Source organism: Panthera uncia, chromosome C2 (genome assembly GCF_023721935.1).
Source record: "Panthera uncia isolate 11264 chromosome C2, Puncia_PCG_1.0, whole genome shotgun sequence".
NCBI classification, from domain to species: domain Eukaryota; kingdom Metazoa; phylum Chordata; class Mammalia; order Carnivora; family Felidae; genus Panthera; species Panthera uncia.
In genome coordinates this window covers 102,166,949-102,191,866 of record NC_064810.1, presented here as the reverse complement: position 1 = coordinate 102,191,866, position 24,918 = coordinate 102,166,949, and the positions used below count along the sequence as shown (strand labels likewise).

The window sequence follows — 24,918 nt, the reverse complement described above, 5'->3', positions numbered from 1 at the left end:
TTCCATTTGTTTGTGTCATCTTCAGTTTTTTAGTTTTATAGTTTTCAGAGTACAGGTCTTTCACTTCCTGGATAGTTTAATTCCAGGTATTTTAGTTTGTGGTGCAGTTGTAAATGAGATTATTTTTTTTAGTTTCTCTTTCTGCTGCTTCATTATTAGTGCATAGAAATGCAATGGATTTCTGTATATTGATTTTGATCTTATGATCTTAATGAATTCTTTCATCACGTCTAGTAGTTTCTTGTTTAGAGTCTGTTAAGGTTTCCATATATAATATGTCATCTGCAGATAGTGAAAATTCTACTTCTTCCTTACCAATTTGCATGCCTTTTACTTCTTTTTCTTGTCTGATTGCTATGACTAGGACCTCCAGTACTGTGTTGAATAAAAGTGGTGAGAGTGGACATGCTGAACTTAGGAGAAAAGCCCTCCAGTTTTCCCCACTAAGATGTTTGCTGTGGGTTTTTCATATAAGTCCTTTATTATGTTGAGTCTTGTTCCTTGTAGACCTACTTTCTTGAGGATTTTTATCATGAATGGATGTTGTACTTTGTCACGTGCTTTTTTTGCATCTGTTGAAATGATCATGTGGTTTTTATCCTTTTTATTCATGTAATGTATTGTGTTGATTGATTTGCAAATGTTAAACCACCCTTGCATCATGGGAATAAATCCTACTTGATCATGGTGAATGACTTTTTAAAATATATTGTTGGATTTGGTTTGCTTAATATTATGTTGTACATTTTTGCACCTATGTTCATCAGAGATCTTAGCCTGTAGTTCTTTGTAGTGTCTTTACCTGGTTTTAGTATCAGGGTAATGCTGGTCTCATACATAGAATGTATTTGGAATCTTTCCTTCCTCTTCTGTTTTTGGAATAGTTTGAGAAGAATAAGTATTAACTCTTCTTTTAAGTGTTTGGTAGAATTCACCTATGAAACTGGTCCTGGACTTTCATTTGTGGGAGTTTTTTGATTACTGATTCAATTTCATGGCTGATAATCAGTCTGCTTCAAATTTCCTAATTCTTCATACTTCAGTTTTAGGAGATTATGTTTCTAGGAATTTATCTATGCTAGGTTGTCCAATTTGTTGGCATATAATTTTTTTCATAACATTGTCTTAATAATCCTTTGTATGGTGTCGGTTATTTCTCTTTCATTTCTGATTATGTTTGAATCCTCTCTCTCTTTGATAATTTTCGCTAAAGGCTTATCAATTTCATTGATCTTTTCAAAGAACCAGCTCCTGATTTCATTGATCTGTTTGTTTTTACATTGATCTATTTTGTTTTCACTCTAATCTTGATCATTTCCTTCTACTGATTTTGATTTTGTTCTTTTCTAGCTCTTTTAAGTGTAAGGTTACATTGTTTATTTGAGATTGGTTTTGCTTCTTGAGCTGGGTCTGTATTGCTCTAAACTTTCCTCTTAGAACTGCTTTTGCTGCATCCTAAAGATTTTGAAAACACTGTGTTTTCATTTGTCTTCATGTATTTTTTTTTTTTTTAATTCTCTCTGATTTCTTGGTCAACCCCATTCATTGTTTAATGAATGCTATTTAACTTCCATGTGTTTGTGTTCTTTCCACATTTTTTCTTGTGGTTGGTTTCTGTTTCATAGTGCTGTGGTCAGAAAAGATGCATGGTCTGACTTGTATCTTTTTTAACTTATTGAGGATTGTTTTGTGACCTAAAATGTGATGTGTTCTGGAGAATGATCTGTGTGCACTTGAAAAGTGTTTTCTGCTATTTTAGGATGGAATGTTAGGAATACATCTGTTAGATCCATCTGGTCCAATGTATCTTTTGAAGCCACTGTTTCCTTGTGGATTTTTGTACATCAATGGATAGATGTAAGTGGGGTGTTAAAAATCTACTGTTGTTGTATTACCATTATTACTTCCTTTATGTTTGTTAACAGTTGCTTTATGTATTTGGGTGCTTGCTGTTGGATGCATAAATATTTCCAATTGTTTTTATCTTCTCCTTGGATTGTTCCCTTCAGTAGGATTATATAGTGTCCTTCTTTGTCTCTTGTTACAGTCTTTGTTTTAAAGTCTATTTTGTTTGATACAAGTATTGCTACGCTTTCTTTTCACTTCCATTTGAATGATAATTGCTTTTCTATCCTTTCAGGTTCAATCTGCATCTTTAGGTTTGAAATGAGTCTCTTGTAGCAGCATCTAGATGGTCTTGCTTTTTTATCCATTCTGTCTCCCTATGTCTCCCCTATGGGAGCCTGCAGTCCATTTACATTCAAAGTACTTATTGACAGATATGTACTTGTTGCCATTTTATTACTTGTTTTATGGTTTTTTCTGTAGTTCTTTTCTATTCTTGCTCTTCTCAAGAAAGCTTGCCAGCTTTCGTTAGTAATATACTTGCATTCCTTTCTCGCGCATTAAGTTAATGGTCACATCAGTGCACCCATTCTTTACTCCTTTCCTGCCACATTTTGGGTATATGGTGCCATACTTTACATCCTTTTATTTTGTGAATGCTTTGACTGGTTTTCATAGATATACTTAATTTCCTGCTTTTGTACTTCATACTTTTCTTACTGACATTTCTTGTCAGGCTGGTTTAGTGGTCATGAATTCCTTTAATCAAGTTTGGGAAACTATCCTTCTGTTCTAAACGATAGCCTTGCTGGATAGAGTTTTCTTGGCTGCAGGTTTTTTCCGTCAGCATTTTTTGAGTATATCATGCCACTCCATTCTGGCCTGCAGTTTCTGCTGAAAAATCTGCTAATAGCTTTATGGGGTTTCCATTTTATGTAACTTTTCTCTTTTTAAAAGATTTTAAAAGTCTTTATCACTACTTTTTGCTATTTTAATTACTATCTGTCTTGGTGGGGATACCCTTGGGTTTATTTTTGAGGGGCTCTCTGTGCTTCCTTGATCTAGATTTCTGTTTCCCCAAGTTTGGGGGAGTTTTCACTATTCTTCCAGTGCAATTTCTGCCCCCTTTTCTGTCTCTTCTCCTGAGACCCCTATGATGTGAATGTTATTTCATTTGATGCTGTTACTGAGTTCCCTAAGTCTCTTCATTTACTATTTTTTTCTCCTTTTCAGTTTGATTGTTTTCCATTACTCTGTCTTCCAGGTCAGTGATCCTTCTGCTTCCTCTATTCTACTATATATTCTCTTTAGTGCATTTTTAGTTTCAGTTGTTGAGCTCTTCATCTCTGATTGGTGCTTTTTTAGGTTTTCTGTCTCTTTGTATTGAGGGTCTCAGTGAGATTCTCCCCTCTTTTCCTCAAGTCCAGTTAGGATCTTTGTGAGCATTACTTTAAATTATCAGGTATATTGCTTCTCTCGGTTTTGTTTAGCTCTCTTGTGATTTTGTCCTGTCCTTTCATTTGGGACCTATTTCTGTGTCACCTCATTTTGTCCAACTCTCTAGGTTTTCCTGTGTGTTAGGATAGTCAGCTACGTCTTCTGCTCTTGGAAGTAGTGGCTTTATGAAGAAAAGGTCCTATAGTGTCCTGCAATGCAATGTCCCGTGTTCACCAGAACTTGGCACTTCAGGGGTGTCTCATATGTGTTGCATGTAACCCCACTGTGGGTCTGAGCTGCATGTGCCTTCAATCCAGTCATGTGCAATGGCTCACTCTGCCTGTTGGGCAAGGTTTGTTCCCTGTGTTGTTAGTGGGCCAGTCTGGGGCCACTTGAGTCAGACAGGCATTTGCCAGAGATGCAGTAGCACCAAACTGCAGGACACTTTCCCCATTGTCCCTTGAGAAGTTTTCATTGGTGGGTAGGGCCTGCAGCCAGACCAAATGACTGCTCCCAGCCCACTGCTGAGGCTCAAGTCAAACTGGTATGTGTGGTTACCTTCCCCTCTCCTCAGGACAGGTGGCACTTTGGTGTGGTGCTGGCTTCTGTCTGTGCTCCTTGCACATTGCCAGGCTTGTGGCACCACTTTGGATAGGCTTTGGCCAACGGCATGCTGGAGGGGGCAGGACTGGAGGAGAATTGGGGTGGGGGTGGGGGTTGAGGAAGCTCTTCGCAAGATAGATGGAGAGTATTGGCACTGCACTGGTTCCCGAAGGTGTCTCTGTATCTAGGCTGGGAGATAGGGGAGAAAATGGTACCTGCCAGCTCTCTTGTTTCTCCTTAATATATCTGCCCTCCGGCACATGCTCTGAGATTAGTAAATAAATTTCTTTCACATATACTTCAGTCTTTCAAACTGTTGATTCTATGTTCTATCTCCATGGGACTTTTTGTTGTGCTGTCTCTTTAAGGGTCGCAGTCTCTGTTTCCTTTCAACCTCCCATCTGATTTTTCCAGGTGTGACATCCCACTGATTGTAAGAACTCTCAAAATTAGTCCCCTCTAGTTTTTAAAGCCAAATGGGGAGTTGTCTTCCCCATGCCTGGGATTCTTGTAGTGAGGGTCTGTTTTTCTCCCTTTTTCATGCTCATAGCATTCCTGCCTCCGAAGAACAGTTCCAATGAGTCCCTTTAGCCCCAACCACCTTCTCCACCCTTCCCACCCTCTTTAATGTGGCCTCTTCTCTACATGTAGCTGTGGAGGATGTTCTGCCAGTCTTCCTCATTTTCTGGGTTTACACTGATAAGGGTGTTAATCTAGTTGTAGCCTTGGGACAAAGAGAACTTAAGATCATCCTACCTGCCACCTTTCCCTGAAGTCCTCAAAGTTGACTTTTAAGTATTCTACTTTAAGTTGGGAGGTGGGTTCACAAGTGTTTATTAATGTACTTAATAGTTCTACACATACATTCTCTATTATGCATGTAATAGCCAATCTAATTTTGTTTGTATGGAACCAATTTTGTTCCTAATTCTAGGTTTGACCCTGAATTAGGTCTGTACTGCAGTACCCCCTGTGCCTCACCCTGTAGCCCTAGGTAATTAATTGTAAATTGGTTGTAGTTAAGAATACTGTAGAAACCACTAATTTTACTAAGTTATTACACAATTTTAGAAATGGCATTTTAGGATCTCTGATTTTTATTTTCCTTTTTCTAGTTATGATCTGCAGAAACGAATTGCTGAAATGGAATCTCAAAAGGAAAAAATTCATGAAGATACCAAAGAAATTAATGAGAAGAGCAATATACTGTCAAATGAAATGAAAGCTAAGAATAAAGCTGTAAAAGATGTAGAAAAGTAATAATCTTTTGGAAAGTACTAAAGTGTTTAGGTTGTTGTTTTTACGTGTATTTTTTATATATATATATATATATACACACACACACACACACATATATATCTAAACTTTATGCCAGCACATAAATGTAATGCCAGCTGTAATTTGCCAACTTATAAAATGGTCTCCTTTTTCAGAAAAAGAATAAAAAACCTAATTGCCCTGCATCCAGTTGATCATCACAAATTCAGTGCCCAACACTGGTCCTAAATTAACAGAAGATGCTGCCTCCTAGTGGCAGAACACAATAATACACGGCAAAAAAAAAAAAAATTTAACCTGGCAGCTTAGTTGTCTTAAGAATAAACAGTCCACACATCTTAAGAATTAGGTTACTCTAATTCTTAATTAGTAATTAGGTTACTTTTTTTTTTTTTTTTTTTTTTTTTTTAAGTTTCATCATGACCCTTCTCTATGCCTTCTCACAGTATTTGGTGACACCAATGTCTCTTACCTATGTGATTTTTTTTTTTTTTCTTTAAAATGAGTTTTACATTGTGGTAATGTATTTCTATACCTTGACTCTATAGTAACCAGGAAATGTAGTATTTCCCATCCAGTTTAGAAAGGCAAAGCAACTCTTGTAATCATATTTTAATGGCTCCCTCAAATTTAGTGGAAGGAGAAGACCAGTTTGAAAATGGTTAGCTCTAGAATCTTACCTTGTAAGAGCTTGGACACATTTACAGAGGCAGTGTCCCAGGCAGAACATGTAGCATGACTTTGAAATAAATGAGTATCTAAAATAGTGACTAATAATTCTCTTTATTTGTTAGGAAACTGAATAAAATTACAAAATTTATTGAGGAAAACAAAGAAAAATTTACACAGCTAGATTTAGAAGATGTTCAAGTTAGGGAAAAATTAAAACATGCTTCAAGTAAAGCCAAAAAACTGGAGAAACAACTTCAAAAAGATAAAGAGAAGGTAGGTTTTGAAAGAAATCTTACAAATTTCATATCTGAATATCAGATTTAATTTTCATGGATGTGCCACTCCCTCATTTTTTAAGCAAATGAGTTAGGATTCTGAATATTAAGTGTTCTAGGATTTATCTCTGATTGTGACTTTTTTTTTTCTCCAAAGGTAAATTTTGCATTCATTGGCTTTGAGATTTAGAGTTTATGTTTCTGTGGCATATATTGTTGGGAAAATACTTATCAAGTCACCAATTCTATTTGATAGTAAACAACATAGTTTTCCTTTTCTTAATGTAATGGTTTAAAGAGATGTTTTTGGTTATGTATTCTGAAATTTTAAAAACATTACCTGCCTCCTAGAGAGTATCAGAATAAGAGTTCTCTCTTGGAAAGGAGGGAAGGGGAAACTCAAAAATCTACAGAGGGTGGATTAGCTATTCTGAGGTTTTAAAAACGATTAAGTTTGGAACAGAACGCATTATTTCCTAGGAATCAGTCCCTAATGATCAATTGGCAGTCTTTCAAACTATTTTCATAACTAACAGATATTAATAGATATGACATCTAAGTCCCTTCTCCCAAAAAAGGCTTTGTACCATATAATTACATGTTAGTTATAATATAGGCTCTCCTTTATGTTGTATTTTTCCAAATGCATTTGTTTACAAAATACTTTCCACTCAGTATGGGAATAAATCTTGGGCAAATCAGTGTTTGAGGGTCATCATTTTTGGGAAATGTTGAACTCTGGTGCTGGATAATCTGAACAAACCAACGTGGATTTGAGGGTAATGCTTAAATTGGACAGACTAAGCCAACTGTAACTCTTATAGAGGTATTAGTCTTTAGGCATCAAATGTCAATAAGTGGTTATTACCAAAGGTATTAATGGAATAAGATATTACTCCTACATGGTGACTCTGGAAGGGTAATGTGAAAGATTTTAGGATTTCGGGGAGGCCACGGGGTGTAAAAGTCATCCATGGTAAGTTTCAATATACCATGAAGGACAGTTTAGGAAATTCCACATAGCCAGAGTATATTAATTGGTGAAGAAGGATAGTTATAGCCTGAAAGTAGAACAGAAGGAAGAAAGACCTGAACGCCAGCCAGGGAGAATTCTCTTCCATAACAAATGAGGAATTCATAGAATTTACTGTTAAATTAAGAGCACAGAAATTGCAGTAAATGGTTAAGAAAGTATTTGCTAAAGCCAGCTAGTTCAAGTCAAATTACAAAGGAAACCACAAAGACTTAGAGGATACTGAGAAATGCTTTTAAATAAGCCAAATACTGATGATACTGGATAGCCTAAAGGTACATGCTCCTCCAAGTTTAAATTGTTTTACAATCTTAGGTTGAAGAATTTAAAAGTATACCTGCCAAGAGTGAGAAAATCATAAATGAGACAACAACTCGAAATAGTGCCCTTGAGAAGGAAAAAGAGAAAGAAGAAGAAAAATTGAAAGAAGTTATGGATAGCCTTAAACAGGAAACACAAGGGCTTCAAAAAGAAAAAGAAGTAAGATTCTTTATCAGTTGGTGTCTAGGTGACTTTTTTTTAACTTGAAGAATGTTTTTGTGTGGTAATAGTAAAAACTCAACTGTTAGAAAAATTTTGGACTTACAATATCTAGCATTCATAAAAATAGCTTAAATTCTTTTTGTTTTCTACTTTCCCATTTAAAGAAAAAAGTTAAATGAGAATTTATGGTGGAGGCAGGAAATGCCCTTATTTGATTTCATCAAATAGCTTTTTGTCTTCTCTTAATTAGTTAACACCTGTAAAAACATGGAACCACACTAACCACAAGTTGATAAGTACCTTTCTTTTCTCCTGTAGCACTTGTATAATAGTTTATGGCTCTTGAGTCAGTTCTTGGTTTGAAATCCTACATCAGTCATTATCTCTCTGTATAGGCTGTTAGGTCTCAAAGTCCTCTTTCTCAAGATGGAAGAAAATATTACCCATCTTGTGAATCTTTTTAAAAATAAAATGTACATACTCTTACATAAAGTGCCTAGAAAGTAAGAAATTAATAAAAATATTAGCTATTTTAGCACTTCATTAATAGGAGTATGAGGTTGTCATATTGATATGTCTTATCAACCCAATGAGAGTATAAAGCATGAAGCTTAGCTGTCTTTGTTTATATTCACAGCCTTTTTGACAGAACTGAGTATGCTGAGTAGAAATTGTAAAAGGTGCACCTGGGTGGCTCAGTTGGTTATGTCTGACTTGATTTGGGCTCAGGTTGTGAGTTCAAGCCGCACATTGGCCTCTGCGCTGACAGGGTAGAGCCTCTTGGAATTCTCTCTCCTCCTCTCTCTGACCCTCCTGTGTATTCTCCCTCTATATCAAAATAAATATATTTTAAAAAAGAAATTGTAATAGATAATACTAATGAGTTGAATTGATTTATGTTCCATAAGTTATGTAAGATTTAAGTACCTAAGTTATAGACTTCTATACAAACTTTGTTAATTGTACTTCAGTAAAGTTGTATTGGGTTTGTGGGCTTTTTAAGCTACAGATTTAATAGATTCTGTTTTGGAATGGGGCATGTTCTAATGCCATACTACAGAACTTTATAACATGCCCGTGTGATAAAATGGCAATAGGTAATGCAATAGCTTTCATGAATAGTATATATGGATACAGATTTTCACATTTGCTCATCTAATACATATTGAGTACTTCTGTGTATCTTGGCAACGTGTATTAATGACAAAGCCAGGACACCCATCCAAGTGTCTTCATTCCTCAATATAGTAGCTAAAAAGAGGTTCTGCCACTTGAGTGATTGCATGACTTTGAGCAAGTTACTTAAACTGTAGCCTGTTTCCTCAAAATGAGCATAATTATGATATTCACCTCATGAAATTGTTATCTTCAAGAATTCATATATAACATTCGTAATAGGCCTAGAACATTGTGAGCAGTGTGTACTTGTGTGTTAGTGTTCATGGTTTTTACCATTTGACATTTAAACTGATTATCTGATGATTTTGCACATAACCCCATGGTCCTGGGTCTGTTCCCTTATGTGCAAAACAAAAGGATTAAGCTTTTGTAAGTGCTTTCTTACGCCATTATTCTAATAAATAGATCCTTTCTACATAGTTATGGTAGCCCCAAATTTCTGCTCACTTGTCAAATATAACCAGTTTCGAGTATTACCTGGCCTTAACCTCTAAAATTTACAAAGGTTCATGGGGTGCCTGGGCAGCTCAGTCAGTTGACCATGTGACTCTTGATTTCAGGTCACGATGTCACAGTTTGTGAGATCAAGCCCCTCGTTGGCTCTGTGCTGACAGTGCAAAGCCTGCTTAGAATTCTCTCTCTCCCCCTCTCTCTGTTCATCCCCTCTTCTCTCTCTCAAAATAAATATATAAACTTTAAAAAGTAAAATTTACAGGGGTGCCTAGCTGGCTCAGTCATTTAAGCGTCAGTTTTGGCTCAGGTCATGATCCTACAGTTTGTGAGTTCGAGCCCCGCGCTGGACTCTGTGCTGACAGCTCGGAGCCTGGAGCCTGCTTTGGATTTTGTGTCTCCTCTCTCTCTGCTCTTCCCCCATTCATGCTCTGTCTCTCTCTCCTTCAAAAATAAACATTAAAAAAATTTTTTTTAATTAAAATAAAATTTACAAAGATTCTCAACATAAATCTACTTGAGGAAACTTTCTGCTGAATAGTCTTTACACTTAGCCATTTCAGGTAAGGTAATGTGGAATACCATGGATCTAGAGTTTACACTCAAATTTTTGTTTTTTGAACACTCATTTTTGTTGGTGTTTTAATTTCCAAAAAGCATATTTACATCTAGTTCATTAAGTGCTTGTGAAATCAATTGGGAAGAGACTATGTACAGTGAACATTGGCAACCCGGCAAAAACTATTAGTGTGTTCAGCTTGTAAGAATTATTTATTTTTATGTATTATGTTTGTAGAATCTTTAAAGTTGAATTCAAGATGTATGGTTTCCGTTTCAGCTTAGGTTTGAAAACATGTATTTCAGATTTAATGGAGTCCATCGTATTTTAACAGAGTCGAGAGAAAGAACTTATGGGTTTCAGCAAATCAGTAAATGAAGCACGTTCAAAGATGGATGTAGCTCAGTCAGAACTTGATATCTATCTCAGTCGTCATAACACTGCAGTGTCTCAATTAAGTAAGGCCAAGGAAGCTCTAACTGCAGCATCTGAGACTCTCAAAGAAAGGAAAACTGCGATCAGAGATATAGAGGCAAAACTCCCTCAATCTGAACTGGAATTAAAAGAGGTAAATCTTTGCTTCTGTATTTTTTCTGAATATTGTTTATCAATCCAAGTTTTCAATTTATATGTTTGTATATTTATATTTTTTAATCTAAATATCTGAACTGGCATAAATGTGTAAGAATGAATATATAAACCAATTAGTGTAATTTTTTCTGATATTGAATTTATGGAAGTCATCAGGGAATTTCATGACCAATTAGAATTTTAATGTAAACTTAAATTGTATTCAGTGACCACTTCTGTCTTGTTGGTAATTCAGTTTATTTGGGGGGTAAATTATATTTGTAACTTGAGCTTTTACTTTATACTCTTGACTGGTAATAGAGGTAATAATTTAAAGCCAGGAGGGAGGAAGAATGTCAGGAAAAGTGGTTGGTCTAATTTAAGAGATTGAGAAACTGAGAGTTTGGGGATTTATGTACGTGTGTATGATTCCTTTTGTTGACAGCCTGGCATTTTTGTATAGCAATAGTGCTGTTCACCTACCATATTCCCTTTCATTTCAAAGCTATGATTTTTTAAAAAGAAAATTACATATATAATAAATATCTTTCATTATTTAGAATGCAAAGCACACTATAACCATAGTCCTGCCCAGTCCCTTAAATTCTGGGTCCTATACCAACGTCTGTTTTTGATTAGTGCAGACCTTAGGAATTGGAACACACTTATGCATAACTTTGTGGTATGGAACTGAGATTTCCACACACTAGCTCTACTCGTTCTATCAATCAGTTTACTACTAGAACCATATTGCACTTAGGGTCCTTGTTATTGACCCAAATAATTTATATTCCTTTAAAATAGAAAACCCATCCATATTTAGAAACCCACACCCAGCAGTTTGGAAGTTTAGTTCTGGTTCAAGTGTTTTTTATTGGTCGTCTTTTTTGAGGCATTACAACTAATTCTATGCTATTAGAATTAGGTTGGGCGTATGTTTCTGGGATTCATTTCTTTTTCTCACTTTTAGAAAGAAAAAGAACTTGAAAAACTTACACAAGAAGAATTAAAATTGAAAAGTTTGGTTCGTGATCTTTTCCAAAAAGTTGAAGAAGCAAAGAGTTCCGTAGCAATGAATCGAAGTAGAGGGAAAGTCCTTGATGCAATAATTCAAGAAAAAAAATCTGGCAGGATTCCAGGAATATATGGAAGATTGGTAAAGTAGATTTATTTAGAAATGGCTCAAGATACTGTAAATAATTTTCTTTCTTTGACTTAACTATAATACTGAGTTGCTGTAACATTCATTTTTGTTTAAAAGACCTTTTTGCTCTTAGTACTCAGTCATGGTAAAATTCTTTGTGGTATGGATTATCTCATATTAAACATAGTTCTTTATCTTTTAGTTTTAGATAACTACCATTTAGTACCAAGAAGGAAAAAAACTAGCAATGATAAGGAAATTTAACAAAACCACTTTATTCTTTTTTTAAAAAATAAAGAATTTGATAAATTCTGGATTTTATACCATTATACTGAAGATTGTGGCTAGAGTTTAGGGAAATCGGGATAAGGCAGAAACCCAAGGCTAGCAATAGTGGAGACCATTACTGCTCTTGAATTTGAAGAGGGAAGGGAGCTGTAGCCATGGCTACAGGGTGGCCAGAAGGAAATGGGGAAAATATTTCAACCCCCTTCAACTCCTACCCTGCCATCTCTAGCTGTTACTTCACATTTTCTAAAGCTTAGAAAACCAAGGAACCAGTTAGTGCAGTCCCTGAGTCAGCCTTCCAGAGAAAGGAGAAAAGAGAATGATTTGTAAGTGCAAATGAAAATTACCGAGCAGAGTTGCTTCCATGTCTCCAGGCCGTGTGACTTACACCTTATTTACTTGGGAGACATAATTTGAATCTCTTCTTTTGCTTTCAAAGAAAAAGCTAGTCTGTATGAATGCTGCTTCATGGCTAATTAATAGGTTGATAAACAGGCAAATATGTTTTATGGGGACTTACATAATCTTAGCTGGCTTTCAATAGTTCAAAAAAATTTTTTTTTCTGTTTACTTATTTTGAGAAAGAGAGTGCACACAAGCTGGGGAGAGGCAAAGAGAGGGAGAAAATCCCCTAACAGGCTCCATGCTCAGCACAGGATTTGATCTCCCACTGTGAGATCACAACCTGAGCAGGCCACTTGACCAATTGAGCCACGCAGGCACTCCAATTTATTTATTTATTTTGTTATTTTTTAGAAAGCAAGCAAGAGCAAGGGAGGGAGAGAGGGAATCCTAAACAGGCTTCACACTGAGTGTGGAGCCCAATGCAGAGTTTGATCCCACGACCCCAGGATCATGACCCAAGCCGAAATCGACTCAAATGCTGAGCAGTCGAACCACCCAGGAGCCCCCAAATTTCATTATTTTAGGAAGTTATTATTTTGCTTATGCTGTAGTGCTTTTAAGGTTGACAGATTTGAAAATCTTTACATTGTACGTTTTTGTTTTCATGAAACAGTTCATTTTGTGCTCATTAAAAATCCAAACTTTGCATATCTTAAAAATTTTTTTAAAGGCGCATTAAAAACTAGTAGTGATTGAAAAAAGGGGAAGGTTGAGTGAGAGGAACACATATTTTTCATTGTGTACCTTTTGTGTTTTTAAAAACCATGTGTAGGGGCACCTGGGTGGCTCAGTCGGTTAAGCGGCCGGCTTCGGCTCAGGTCCATGATCTCACGGTCCTTGAGTTCGAGCCCCGCGTCGGGCTCTTTGCTGACAGCTCAGAGCCTGGAGCCTGTTTCAGATTCTGTGTCTCCCTCTCTCTGCCCCTCCCCCGTTCATGCTCTGTCTCTCTGTCTCAAAAATAAATAAAACATTAAAAAAATTTTTTTTTAAATAAATAAAATAAAAATAAAAACCATGTGTAAGTATAGTTTTTCAAGTAAAAGTAACTTGAAAAATATGTAGGAATTATAATGAAATGATCCTGTGCCTAATTATTGATTGTGCAATGATTTTTTTTCTCCCTGCCTCTTATTATTAGGGAGACTTAGGAGCAATTGATGAAAAATACGATGTTGCTATTTCATCCTGTTGTCATGCATTAGACTACATTGTTGTTGATTCTATTGATACAGCTCAAGATTGTGTGAACTTCCTTAAAAGACAAAATATTGGAGTTGCAACCTTTATAGGTTTGGATAAGGTAGGTATTCATAATAAGCTACCTCTAATTTAATTTTAAAGTACTAAATTGTTTTCTGTATTTGAACTCTAGCTTTTTTCTTTATAGTTATTTAGTGAACAGCTGGTAGGTTTTAAGGATATTTTAGGCCGTGGGGTTATATAGTTGTAAGAAAAAACCTTGCAATGCCTCCCTTAAAGGAGGAATATACATTCTGATATTAGAGTGACTGATAGCTTGGCGTTTCTAACTTCCATCATCAGTAACTGCTTTTAATAAAACAAAAACCTTTACAGAGATAGAATTCACGTACCATAAAATTAACTATTTTAAAGTGTAGAGTTCATTGGTTTTAGTGTATTTATAAGATTGTTAAATTATGACCACTAATTTCAGAATGTTTTCATCACCCCAAAAAGAAATCTCATACTCATTCCCAGTCAAAACCTATCTCCTGCCACCTGCAGTTTGTACTCTGCTTTTTGATTTACCTGTTGTGGATATTTTGTATAAATGGAATCATACAGTCTGTAGGTTTTTGTGTATGTTGTCTTAGGTTTTCAAAGTTTATCCATGTTGTAGCACGTATCAGCAGCTCATTCCTCTTTATTGCCAAATGATGCTCCTTGTGTGAATATACCACATTTTGTTTATCCATTCGACAGTGGTGAACATTTGTGTTGTTTCCATGTTTGGGCTATTATGGCTAATTGCTGTTATGAACATTCATACACAGATTTTTGTGCATACCTGTTTTCAGCTCTCTTTGGTTAATATCTAGGAGTAGAATTGCTGGGTTACCTGTTAACTATTTAACATTTTGAGGAACTGCCAAACTCTTTCCCGTTGTGGCTATACAACATCCTACCTGTAATGTATAGTTTCCAGTATCTTTACATCCTCACCAACACTTGTTTCTACATCTATTTTATTATAACCATCTTAGTGTTGGGTATGTAGTGGTCTCTTACTGTGGTTTTGATTTGCATTTCCTGATTACTAATGTTGAATATTTTTTCATGTGCTAATTGGGCATTTGTTTATCTTCTTTGAAGAAGTATCTATTCAAATCCCTTGCCTATTTGTTCATTGCTTTATTTGTCTTACTAGTAAGTTTTAAGAGTTTTTTCATATATTTTGGGTGCAAGTCTCTTGTCACATATATGTTTGCAGATGTTTTCTCCCATTCTGTGCATTGTCTTCACTTCCTTGACAGTGTCCTCTGAAGCACAGTTGTTTAAAATTTTAATCATTTTGTCGAATTTTGTTTTAAATGTTTTGTTTAAATGTTCTTATGTTTTGTGTGTCATATCTAAGAAACTACTGCATAATCCAAGCACATGGTGATTTACCTCCTGTTTTCTTCTGAGTTTTGTGGCTTTAGCTTTTACATTTTGGTTTTTAGTGCATGTTCAGTTAATTTTATAACACAGAGTAAAGTGTACCTCTACTCTTAGATGTAGATATCAGTTGTTTCAGCACCACTTGTTGAAAAGACTATTCTTTCCCCATTGAATTTTCTTGGCATCTGTCAAAGATCAACTGACCATAAATCTGAGGGTTTATTTCTGAATTCTCCATTTGTCTATGTATCTATTCTTATGAGTACCACACTGTTTATTTTAAATTATTTTACTTATTTTTTAATTTATATCCAAGTTAGTTAGCATACAGTGCAATAATGATTTCAGTAGATTCCTTATTGCCCCTTAGCCATTTAGCCCATCCCCCCTCCCATAGTCCCTCCAGTAACCCTCTGTTTGTTCTCCATATTTAAGCATCTCTTATGTTTCATCCCCTCCCGTTTTTATATTATTTTTGCTTCCGTTTTTATATTATTTTTGCTTCCCTTATGTTCATCTGTTTTTTATCTTAAAGTCCTCATATGAGTGAAGTCATATGATTTTTGTCTTTTTCTGAGTAATTTCACTTAGCATAATATCCTCTTGTTCCATCCGTTTAGTTGCAAATAGCAAGATTTCATTCTTTTTGATTGCTGAGTAATACTGTATTGTATATATATACCATGTCTTCTTTGTCCATTCTGTCCATCAATGGATATTTGGGCTCTTTCCATACTTTGGCTATTGTTGATAGTGCTGCTACAAACATGGGGGTGCATGTGTCCCTTTGAAACAGCACACCTGTATCCCGTGGATAAATGCCTAGTAGTGCAATTGCTGGGTTGTAGGGTAGTTCTATTTTTAGTTTTTTGAGGAACCTCCACACTGTTTTCCAGAGTGGCTGCACCAGCTTGCATTGCCACCAACAATGCAAAAGAGATCCTCTTTCTCCTCATCCTCGCCAACATCTGTTGTTGCCTGAGTTGTTAATGTTAACCATTCTGACAGGTGTAAGGTGGTATCTCATTGTGGTTTTGATTTGTATTTCCCTGATGATGAGTGATGTGGAGCAGTTTTTCATGTGTCGGTTGGCCATCTGGATGTTTTCCTTGGAGAAGTGTCTATTCATGTCTTTTGCCCATTTCTTCACTGGATTATTTGGTTTTTGGGTGTTGAGTGTGATAAGGTCTTTATAGATTTTGGATACTGAACCTTTATCTGATATGTCATTTGCAAATATCTTCTCTCATTCTGTCAGTTGCCTTTTAGTTTTGCTGATTGTTTCCTTTGCTGTGCAGAAGCTTTTTATTTTGATGAGGTCCCAGTAGTTCATTTTTGCTTTTGTTTCTCTTGCCTCTGGAGACATGTTGAGTAAGAAGTTGCTGTGGCCAAGATCAAAGAGGTTTTTGTCTGCTTTGTCCTCGAGAATTGTGATGGCTTCCTGCCTTACATTGAGGTCGTTCATCCATTTTGAGTTTATTTTTGTGTATGGTATAAGAAAGTGGTCCAGGTTCATTCTTCTGCATACTACTGTCCAGTTTTCCCAGCACCACTTGCTGAAGAGACTGTCTTTATTCCATTGGATATTCTTTCCTGCTTTGTCAAAGATTAGTTGGCCATATGTTTGTGGGTCCATTTCTGGGTTCCCTATTCTGTTCCATTGATTGGAGTGTCTCTTCTTGTGCCAGTACCATATTGTCTTGATGATTACAGCTTTGTAGTATAGCTTGAAGCCCGGGATTGTGATGCCTCCTGCTTTGGTTTTCTTTTTCAAGATTGCTTTCGCTATTGGGGTTCTTTTCTGGTTCCATACAAATTTTAGGATTATCTGTTCTAGCTCTGTGAAGAATGCTGGTGTTATTTTGATAGGGATTGCATGGAACATGTAGATTGCTTTGGGTAGTATCGACATTTTAACAGTATTTGTTCTTCCTATCCAGGAACATGGAATATTTTTTCCATTTTTTATGTCTTCTTCATTTTCCTTCATAAGCTTTCTATAGTTTTCAGTGTATAGATTTTTCACCTCTTTGGTTAGATTTATTCCTAGGTATTTTATGGGTTTTGGTGCAATTGTAAATGAGACTGATTCCTTGATTTCTCCTTCTGTTACTTCATTGTTGGTGTATAGGAATGCAACCGATTTCTGTGCATTGATTTTTATATCCTGCAACTTTGCTGACTTCATGAATCAGTTCTAGCAGTGTTTTGGTGGAATCTTTAGGGTTTTCTATATAGAACATCATGTCATCTGCGAAGAGCATATGTTTGACCTCCTACTGGCCGATTGGATGCCTTTTATTTCTTTATGTTGTCTGATTGCAGAGGCTAAGACTTCCAATACTATGTTGAATAACAGTGGCGAGAGTGGACATCCCTGTCTTGTTCCTGACCTAGGGGGAAAGCTCTCAGTTTTTCCTCATTGAGGATGATGTTAGCAGTGGGTCTTTCATTTATGGCTTTTATGATCTTGAGGTATGCTCCTTCGATCCCTACTTTCTTGAGGGTTTTTATCAACAAAAGGATGCTGTATTTTGTCAAATGCTTTCTCTGCATCTATCGTGAGGATCATGAGTACCACAGTCTTAATTACTATAGCTTTGTAATAAGGTTTGAAATCAGTAGTTCTCTAATTTTGTTGTTCTTTTTTTAATTAATTTTTTAATTTTTTATGTATGTTTATTAATTTTGAGAGAGCATGTGAGCAGGGAGGGGCAGAGAGAGAGGGAGAGAGAGAATCCCAAGTAGGCTTTGTTCTGTCAGCACAGAGCCCGATGAAGGGCTCAGTCTCACAAACCATGAGATCATGACGTGAGCTGAAATCAAGAGTTGGATGCTTAACCAACTGAGCCGCCCAGGCACTCCTAATTTTATTCTTTTATATCAAGATTGTTCTAATTTCCATATGAATTTTAAGATTAGCTGGTCAGGGGTACCTAGGTGGCACAGTCAGTAAAGCATGTAACTCTTGATCTCTGCTCAGGTCATGATCTCATGGTTCTTGAGATCGAGCACCCCTTTGGGCTATCCACTGATGGTGTGGAACAACCTTGGGATTCTGTCTCTCTTCTCTGTTCCTCCCCAGCTTATGCACACTCTCAAAGTAAATAAACTTTAAAAAAAAAAAATTAAAGATTAGTGGGTCAGTTTGGGGGGGAGAGGGAAGGTAACTGGGATTTTGATGCAGGTTGAATTGAATCTATAGATCAATTTGGGTTGCCATCTTAACAATTTTAAACCTTAACAATCCAGGAACTGGGGCTGTCTTCCATTTATTTAGGTCTAAATTCATACTATAATATTTTACAGCATTTAGTGTATAGGTCTTTTGTTGTTAAATGTATTTCTAAGTTTTTTGGGGTTTTCTGTCTTGTTTAATATGATACGATAATTGGAATTTTTTAATCCCACTTTTAAGTTATTCATTACTAGTGTGTACAAGTACAATTAATTTTTATACATTGATCTTGTATCCTACCAATTTGCTGAATTCATATTAGGTTTAATAGTTTTGTGTGTGTGCATTCCCTAGGATTTGTATATATAATATCATGTCATCTGTGAATAGAATTTTATACTTTTTAAATAATGGTGAAATAATTATGCAGATATTCAGAACCTTGTATACATGTTCTTACATGTTACATGTGTATATTATGTAAGTAATACCCTAAAGAAATGATACATTCTGTTTTTCTTTCCTTTTTTTTTTTCTTTTTTTAACTTTTAGATGACAGTATGGGCGAATAAAATGACCAAAATTCAAACTCCTGAAAATACTCCTCGGTTATTTGATTTAGTAAAAGTAAAAGATGAGAAAATTCGCCAAGCTTTTTACTTTGCTTTACGGGATACCTTAGTTGCTGACAACTTAGATCAAGCCACAAGAGTAGCATATCAAAAAGATAGAAGATGGAGAGTGGTGACATTACAGGGGCAAATCATAGAACAGTCAGGTAATGAAAGTGTTTTTCCTGGGGCGCCTGGGTGGCTCAGTCAGTTAAACATCCAGCTTTGACTCAGGTCATGGACTCGCGGTTTGTGGGTTCTAGCCCTGCATCGGGCTCTGTGCTGACAGTTCAGAGCCTGGAGCCTGCTTCAGATTTTGTGTCTCCCTCTCTCTTCTGCCCCTCCCCAGCTTCTGCTCTTTCTCTCTTTGCCTCTCAAAAATAAATAAACATAATTTTTTTTAAAATTTTTTAGTTCTTTTCCTGACATTGAGTTTATTTAATCTTGTTGGAATACAGCTAAGTCTGACTTCTCTGTTTTATAGGTACAATGACTGGTGGTGGAAGCAGAGTAATGAAAGGAAGGATGGGTTCATCAGTTGTTGTTGAAATCTCAGAAGAAGAGGTGAGCATATATAAAATTAGAGTCAGACTTTTTTTAAAGCCTTCTGATGTGTAACATACATACTATAAAATTAAGCCTTTTTAAGGATACTCAGATTTTAAATTAACAGATTGGATTTTGTATAAATGATATATGTAAGCTGTGGGATTTTTTAAATGTAAAATCCTTTAAAGTTCTAAAAATAAAACATGTTAATTTAGAAAGTATGTGCTCAACATATGTATCTTTCTAATATTACATTTGGATCATATGGACATTTCATAATTTAATCAATCATTATTTAACATTTAATGTTTTTTCACATATAATTGGTATATTCCATGATTGTTTTTTCTATTTCAAAATAAGTATAGCAAAGATTTCTGATATGCATTTCCAAGTTTTATTTCAAAATATTTTACATGCCCACAAGTATGAGAACGTCAAGATGCCTAGAAAAAATTACTGTGTTCCGTTATCAGAACACTATACTTTTTCCTTGGATACTGAGCTTTTTCCAAAGAGGTGTACCTTGATTTTTTTCCCCATATTTTGAAATAGTTTATATCCTTCCACTTAAAATTTTGAATGGTATAAATAGGTGACTGTGCAACACTTAAAATTGTCTTTCCATCTGATTCTGTGATACAGAAATTAGTTTGACCATCTCCTAAGCTTTAGGATTGGGGTTTGGAATGGGGATTTTGGTTTTGTTCTAGGCTTTAAAATCAGAAGTTGGGGTTTTCTTCATTCCTAAATTGATTTCGCTATTAATCTGAAATGACTCTTAGAGAAAACTTATTTCACTGGTACTCTTTGTAGGTAAATAGAATGGAATTACAGTTGCAGAAAGACTCTCAAAAAGCAGTGCAAATCCAGGAACAGAAAGTACAACTGGAAGAAGCAGTAGTTAAGTTAAGGCATAATGAACGAGAAATGAAGAATACACTAGAAAAGTTTACTGCAAGCATCCAGGTACTCTTTTATCAATATTAGCTAAAGCTATTGGAATTCAGTAGCATTTGGCAGAAGCGTTTTGTTGTTTGCTTATAATTTTAGAAAATAAGGGAGAAGAATGGTTCTCTAGGTGGAAGGCCTGTCTCTTGATTTCATTTCCCTGAGTGTTAAAGTCCCTATTGCAGTTTTCCTCCAGCCACGGCTGTTCTTTGTTTGCATTTATACACCTTGGAAATGTGTCTTCCCTTAATATCTGTGTAACCCTTTAATTTCATTCTCTTTTCAAAGTAGAATGTTTCTTAATTATGAAAAAGCAGTGCATACCCCACTGATTTAAAAAACAAAAAACAATTTGCCGGAAATATCCAAAAGATGATTGCCCTTACAGTTTATGTATATTCTTCAACTTTTTGATATAAATACCTAGTCTGTGTTTATGTCCTATATTTATACAGATATGTGTATAGATTTTTACTGAGTCATGTTAATTTTTCTTAGTAAATTGTGGTTTTCTTTCCAAGCCAATGTAAATTTACTTTTACAGCTGCATTTGAGTGTGTTCTTTATGTCACAATTTGATAAATGCTTTTCTATGTTATTATGAATACTGCTATGTTTAAAATATCCTAGTTAGAGGCTTCTGGCTGGCTCAGTCAGTGGAGCATGCAACTCTTGATCTCACTCTTGTGATTTCGAGCCCCACATTGGGTGTAGAGATTACTTAAAAATAAAATCTTTAAAATAAATAAATAAAATATCCTTGTTTGGTATATCTTTATGCACCCAATTATTTCCTTAGGTTAGATTCCTAAAATTATGGTTATTATCCACTATGTGTACAGTGTTAAAGGTATTGTTGTATGATGCCAAATTGTCTTCAAATAGATGGTTCCAATTAATTTACTTTTAGTAGCATATGTAAATAATTATTTTTCCAAGTCTTTGAAAACTAGGAGGTCTTCACTGTGTTTTGAGTTTGCTATTCTGTACCTAAAAGTGGCATTTTAACTTGTATTTGTGATGAATTACAAATTTCATGTGTTTGTTGGCCATTTTCATGTTTTATGTTAACCATTCATGTTTTCTGCTCTTTTCCTATTAGTATTTGTCTTCTTCTTAAAGATTTTAAGTGTCTTTTTTTATTCAAAGTGTTTAAGGCAAATATCATTGTTATAGTAAGTTAAAATAATGATCTGTAATGTTAAAACATTTCTGTAGCGTTTAGGGGAGCAAGAAGAATATTTGAATGTCCAAGTTAAGGAACTCGAAGCTAATGTGCTTGCTACAGCCCCTGACAAGAAAAAGCAGAAATTACTAGAAGAAAATGTTAGTGTTTTCAAAAAAGGTATGTGTATGTGTTTAAGGGTACACACTTCCTTCTTTTTTTTTCTTTTTTTTGAGATTGCCAAAAATAGGTTTTTAATATTTGAAATGTTTAAAATGGTTTGTAGAATAAAAATAGCAGTTGTGTACTTATGTGCACGTCAGCTGCTCTGTTTTATAGTTTCTATTTTTTTTTTTTTTTTTTTTAATTTCTTTTTGAGAGAGAGAACGCACAATTTGGGGAGGGACAGAGGGAGAGGGAGAGAATCCCAGGCAGCTCCAACACAGAGCTTGACCCCACGAACCATGAGACTATGACGTGAGCCAAAATCAAGTGTTGGAAGCTTAACCAACTGAGCCACCAGGCACCCTCTATGATCTCAATCTTAAAAGGTTATAAAGTAAGTACTACTAAGTACTTCATTTAGCCAATAAGAAAACTTAAGGCACAGAATGGTTTATATAATTTGCCTAAAGTCGTCATATATATAGCTTGTAGAGGAATTGAGGACCAGAGCAATCTGATTCCAGAACCAGTGCTCTTAATTTTATACTTTGTGTACTTTGGCTCAGTCTTACCCTTCAAGATAATAGTTATTTTATGGATTTAGGAAACTGAGTATCTGGGGAAGCTAAATCACTTTAAAGCACACAGGAAATAAGTGGTATACACATGAAGAAAAAGTCTTTGAAAACTTAAAAAACATGTTTTCCTTCCAGAACTTTTTTCTTTTGTACATGTAAATATTGTAAGTGTTCTACCAGTATACATAAAGCAAGAAAGGGAATTCATAAGCTTATAGCCAAAATTGGCTTTGAAATTTAAATCCCCTGATCATGCACTTGAACAGCCCTGCTTCTCTTTTCATGTTAGCTTCAATCAAACAGATGTGCATCTTATTGCAGGAGGGGGAATGATAGGTTATAATTAGATCCCTTCCTGGCTTACAGTATTTTAGGTAGTGAACAGCAAACACAGCCTTTTGTCACATCCTCAGGAAAGACCCCTGTTACAGTTTAATTTGTGAACCCAGGAGGGCACATACTGATTGTCCAACCAAAGAACTAGTTGGGGGCTAGGGCGCTTGGATGGCTCAGTCAGTTAAGCTAAGCATCCGACTTCAGCTCAGGTCATCATCTCACAGTATGTGAGTTCAAGCCCCATATCAGGCTCTGGGCTGGCAGCACAGGTCCTGCTTTATATCCTGTCTTCCTCTCTGTCGACTCTCAAAAATAAATATTAAAGAAAAGAAGAACTAGTTGGGGTGGACTTGTAGTAATTATTCAAATGCTCCAAAAATGAGTTTTCTTCCAACAGAAAAAGAGATAAAAAGATATTAAGTAGACCTACTTTGCACATTGAATATTCACCAGTACCCATATTAACTTTATTTTTTTTTCTCCCAGATCTTTCTTTTTTAAGTTTATTTATTTTGAGAGACAGGCTAGGTGGGTCAGAGAGAAAGAAAGAGAATCCCAAGCAAGCTCCGCACTGCCAGTGCAGAGCCTGACACGGGGCTTAAACTCATAAACCGCAAGATCATGACCTAAGCCAAAATCAAGTGTCGGACAGTCAACTGACTGAGCCACACAGGTACCCCTGTCTACATTTTTAATATTAAGACATTCACAGGGTGCCTGGGTGGCTCAGTTGGTTAAGCGTCCCGACTTCAGCTCAGGTCATGATCTCACGGTCTGTGAGTTTGAGCCCTGTGTCGGGCTCTGTGCTGAAAGCTCAGAGCCTGGAGCCTGCTTCAGATTCTGTCTCCCTCTCTCTCTGCCCGTCCCCTGCTCATGCTCTGTCTCTCAAAAATAAATAAACGTTAAAATTTTTTTTTTTTTTTTTTTTTTTTTTTTTTTTTTTTTTAAAAACATTCAGCATCTGCTGCTGGCCATGACCAGGTTTGTTTAAGTGCCGGTGATTGAGCAGTGAACAAAATGAAGTCCTCTTTTTAAGGATCTCACGCTTCAGATTAGGAAGCTAAACAAATACATTGCTTTTTGTATTGGGTGGTGCTGAGTGATAATAAAATCAGGGTTCACAGGACAGGGTGGAGATAGGGAATCACAGTGGTTAGACAGGCCTCTACTAGAGAGACTTAAGCAGAGAGACAACAGAAGTATGAGTGCTATGTGATACTTGGGAGAAGAGCATTTTAAGATCATAGAGGTACATAGGCCCTGAGGCAGGAGTATGCTAGGAGTCTCCAGGAACACAAGGAAGCCAAAGTGGCTAGCGGAAGAATCCAGATAATGTAGGGCCTTATAGGCCATGTCTCTGAGAGAAATAGCCACCAGAGTGATGTACGGTGGAAGCGGCATCATGTGACAGGTTCCCCCCCGCCCTTGCATTTATTTTGGATCTGTATTTTGTTCTTGCAGACACATTAGCTTAACTCTTTCTCCACACAGTATTTGTTGTGACTGGTTTGGTGGTACCCAATTGTTAGATGAGCAGCCAAAAACGTATGTGTGTCATTTATAACAACATTTTCACAGAGACTACTGGAATCTGTATTTCATTCTTATTTGAAAAGGAAGCTTTGACTTTATTAGGAGCCCTATATATATGTATATAGCTCCTCTCATGGAAATACTGGCTATTATTAATAGACTAACACTATTGGGTAATATCAATACTGTTAATATCTTCTGTGAAGTACTCATTTCTGCAAGTATCTCTTTAAAATTAAATTTCATTTTAGAATTTAAAATTAATTTAAAATTAAAAATTTTTTAGAATAGCTGTTTATAGAGAATGGGGGGGGAGGTGGTTATAGAATAAAGGCTTCAAACTTATAGATTACATATGCCACATAGTTTTTCCTTCTACTTCTAATAGACATGCTACTATAGATATTAAAAAAGAAATGCATGGTAGATACATACTTAAAGAAGAAAATGTTCTGAAAGTTGGAATCTTTCCAGGGGCATTCTGGCCCACCCCCAGTATAAGTTGTGGTGCCAGCACACATAGTAGCTGGTGTTTTGACCCATAAGTGAGCAGAGCACGCAAGTAGCTTAATGGAATTTTAATTTCAGAGAACATTGCCACTGTGAGCAAAATAATTCATTAAATAGAGTATTTTGGGGGGTGGAGAGGGATTACGAGTCTTGGCAATATAGAACTTTTAAATGTGTGTATTTAATAACCTTAGGATAAAAAGACGCTACAGAAGGCCAAAAAGAAGACATTAGTTGTTTTTTGTTTCTGGAGCCAAGTGGTGATTTCAGAAATGTAAAAAATGAGTTGTTGGAATCCAACTCTGATAATGTAGGACAAAAAGGGGAAATGGTAAATTAATGAGATATGTAGACTTGTTGGAATTAACAGCCTACCTGACGAAGAAGAGACAGTGGAGGGGAAGCAGTCATTAAGTCCTCAGGCAATCCTGTTTTCAGCAAATCCTGCCTGCCTCCTATGCCAAATGCCCATATTCCTCCTGTAGGAGCTTTGTGGGAT

At 35.9% G+C, this 24,918-nt stretch overlaps 1 protein-coding gene across 1 annotated transcript in view; it reads left to right on the top strand.

Moving 5' to 3' along the window:
* SMC4 (structural maintenance of chromosomes 4) overlaps positions 1-24,918 on the top strand; it is a 46,243-nt gene that overhangs the window by 14,865 nt on the left and 6,460 nt on the right. The window contains exons 8-17 of the mRNA XM_049628622.1: positions 5,001-5,141; positions 5,958-6,108; positions 7,459-7,623; positions 10,149-10,382; positions 11,355-11,540; positions 13,360-13,521; positions 18,574-18,799; positions 19,117-19,196; positions 19,998-20,150; positions 21,351-21,477. Coding sequence (XP_049484579.1) covers positions 5,001-5,141; positions 5,958-6,108; positions 7,459-7,623; positions 10,149-10,382; positions 11,355-11,540; positions 13,360-13,521; positions 18,574-18,799; positions 19,117-19,196; positions 19,998-20,150; positions 21,351-21,477 — 1,625 coding nt within the window. The remainder of the gene's footprint in view (positions 1-5,000; positions 5,142-5,957; positions 6,109-7,458; positions 7,624-10,148; positions 10,383-11,354; positions 11,541-13,359; positions 13,522-18,573; positions 18,800-19,116; positions 19,197-19,997; positions 20,151-21,350; positions 21,478-24,918) is intronic.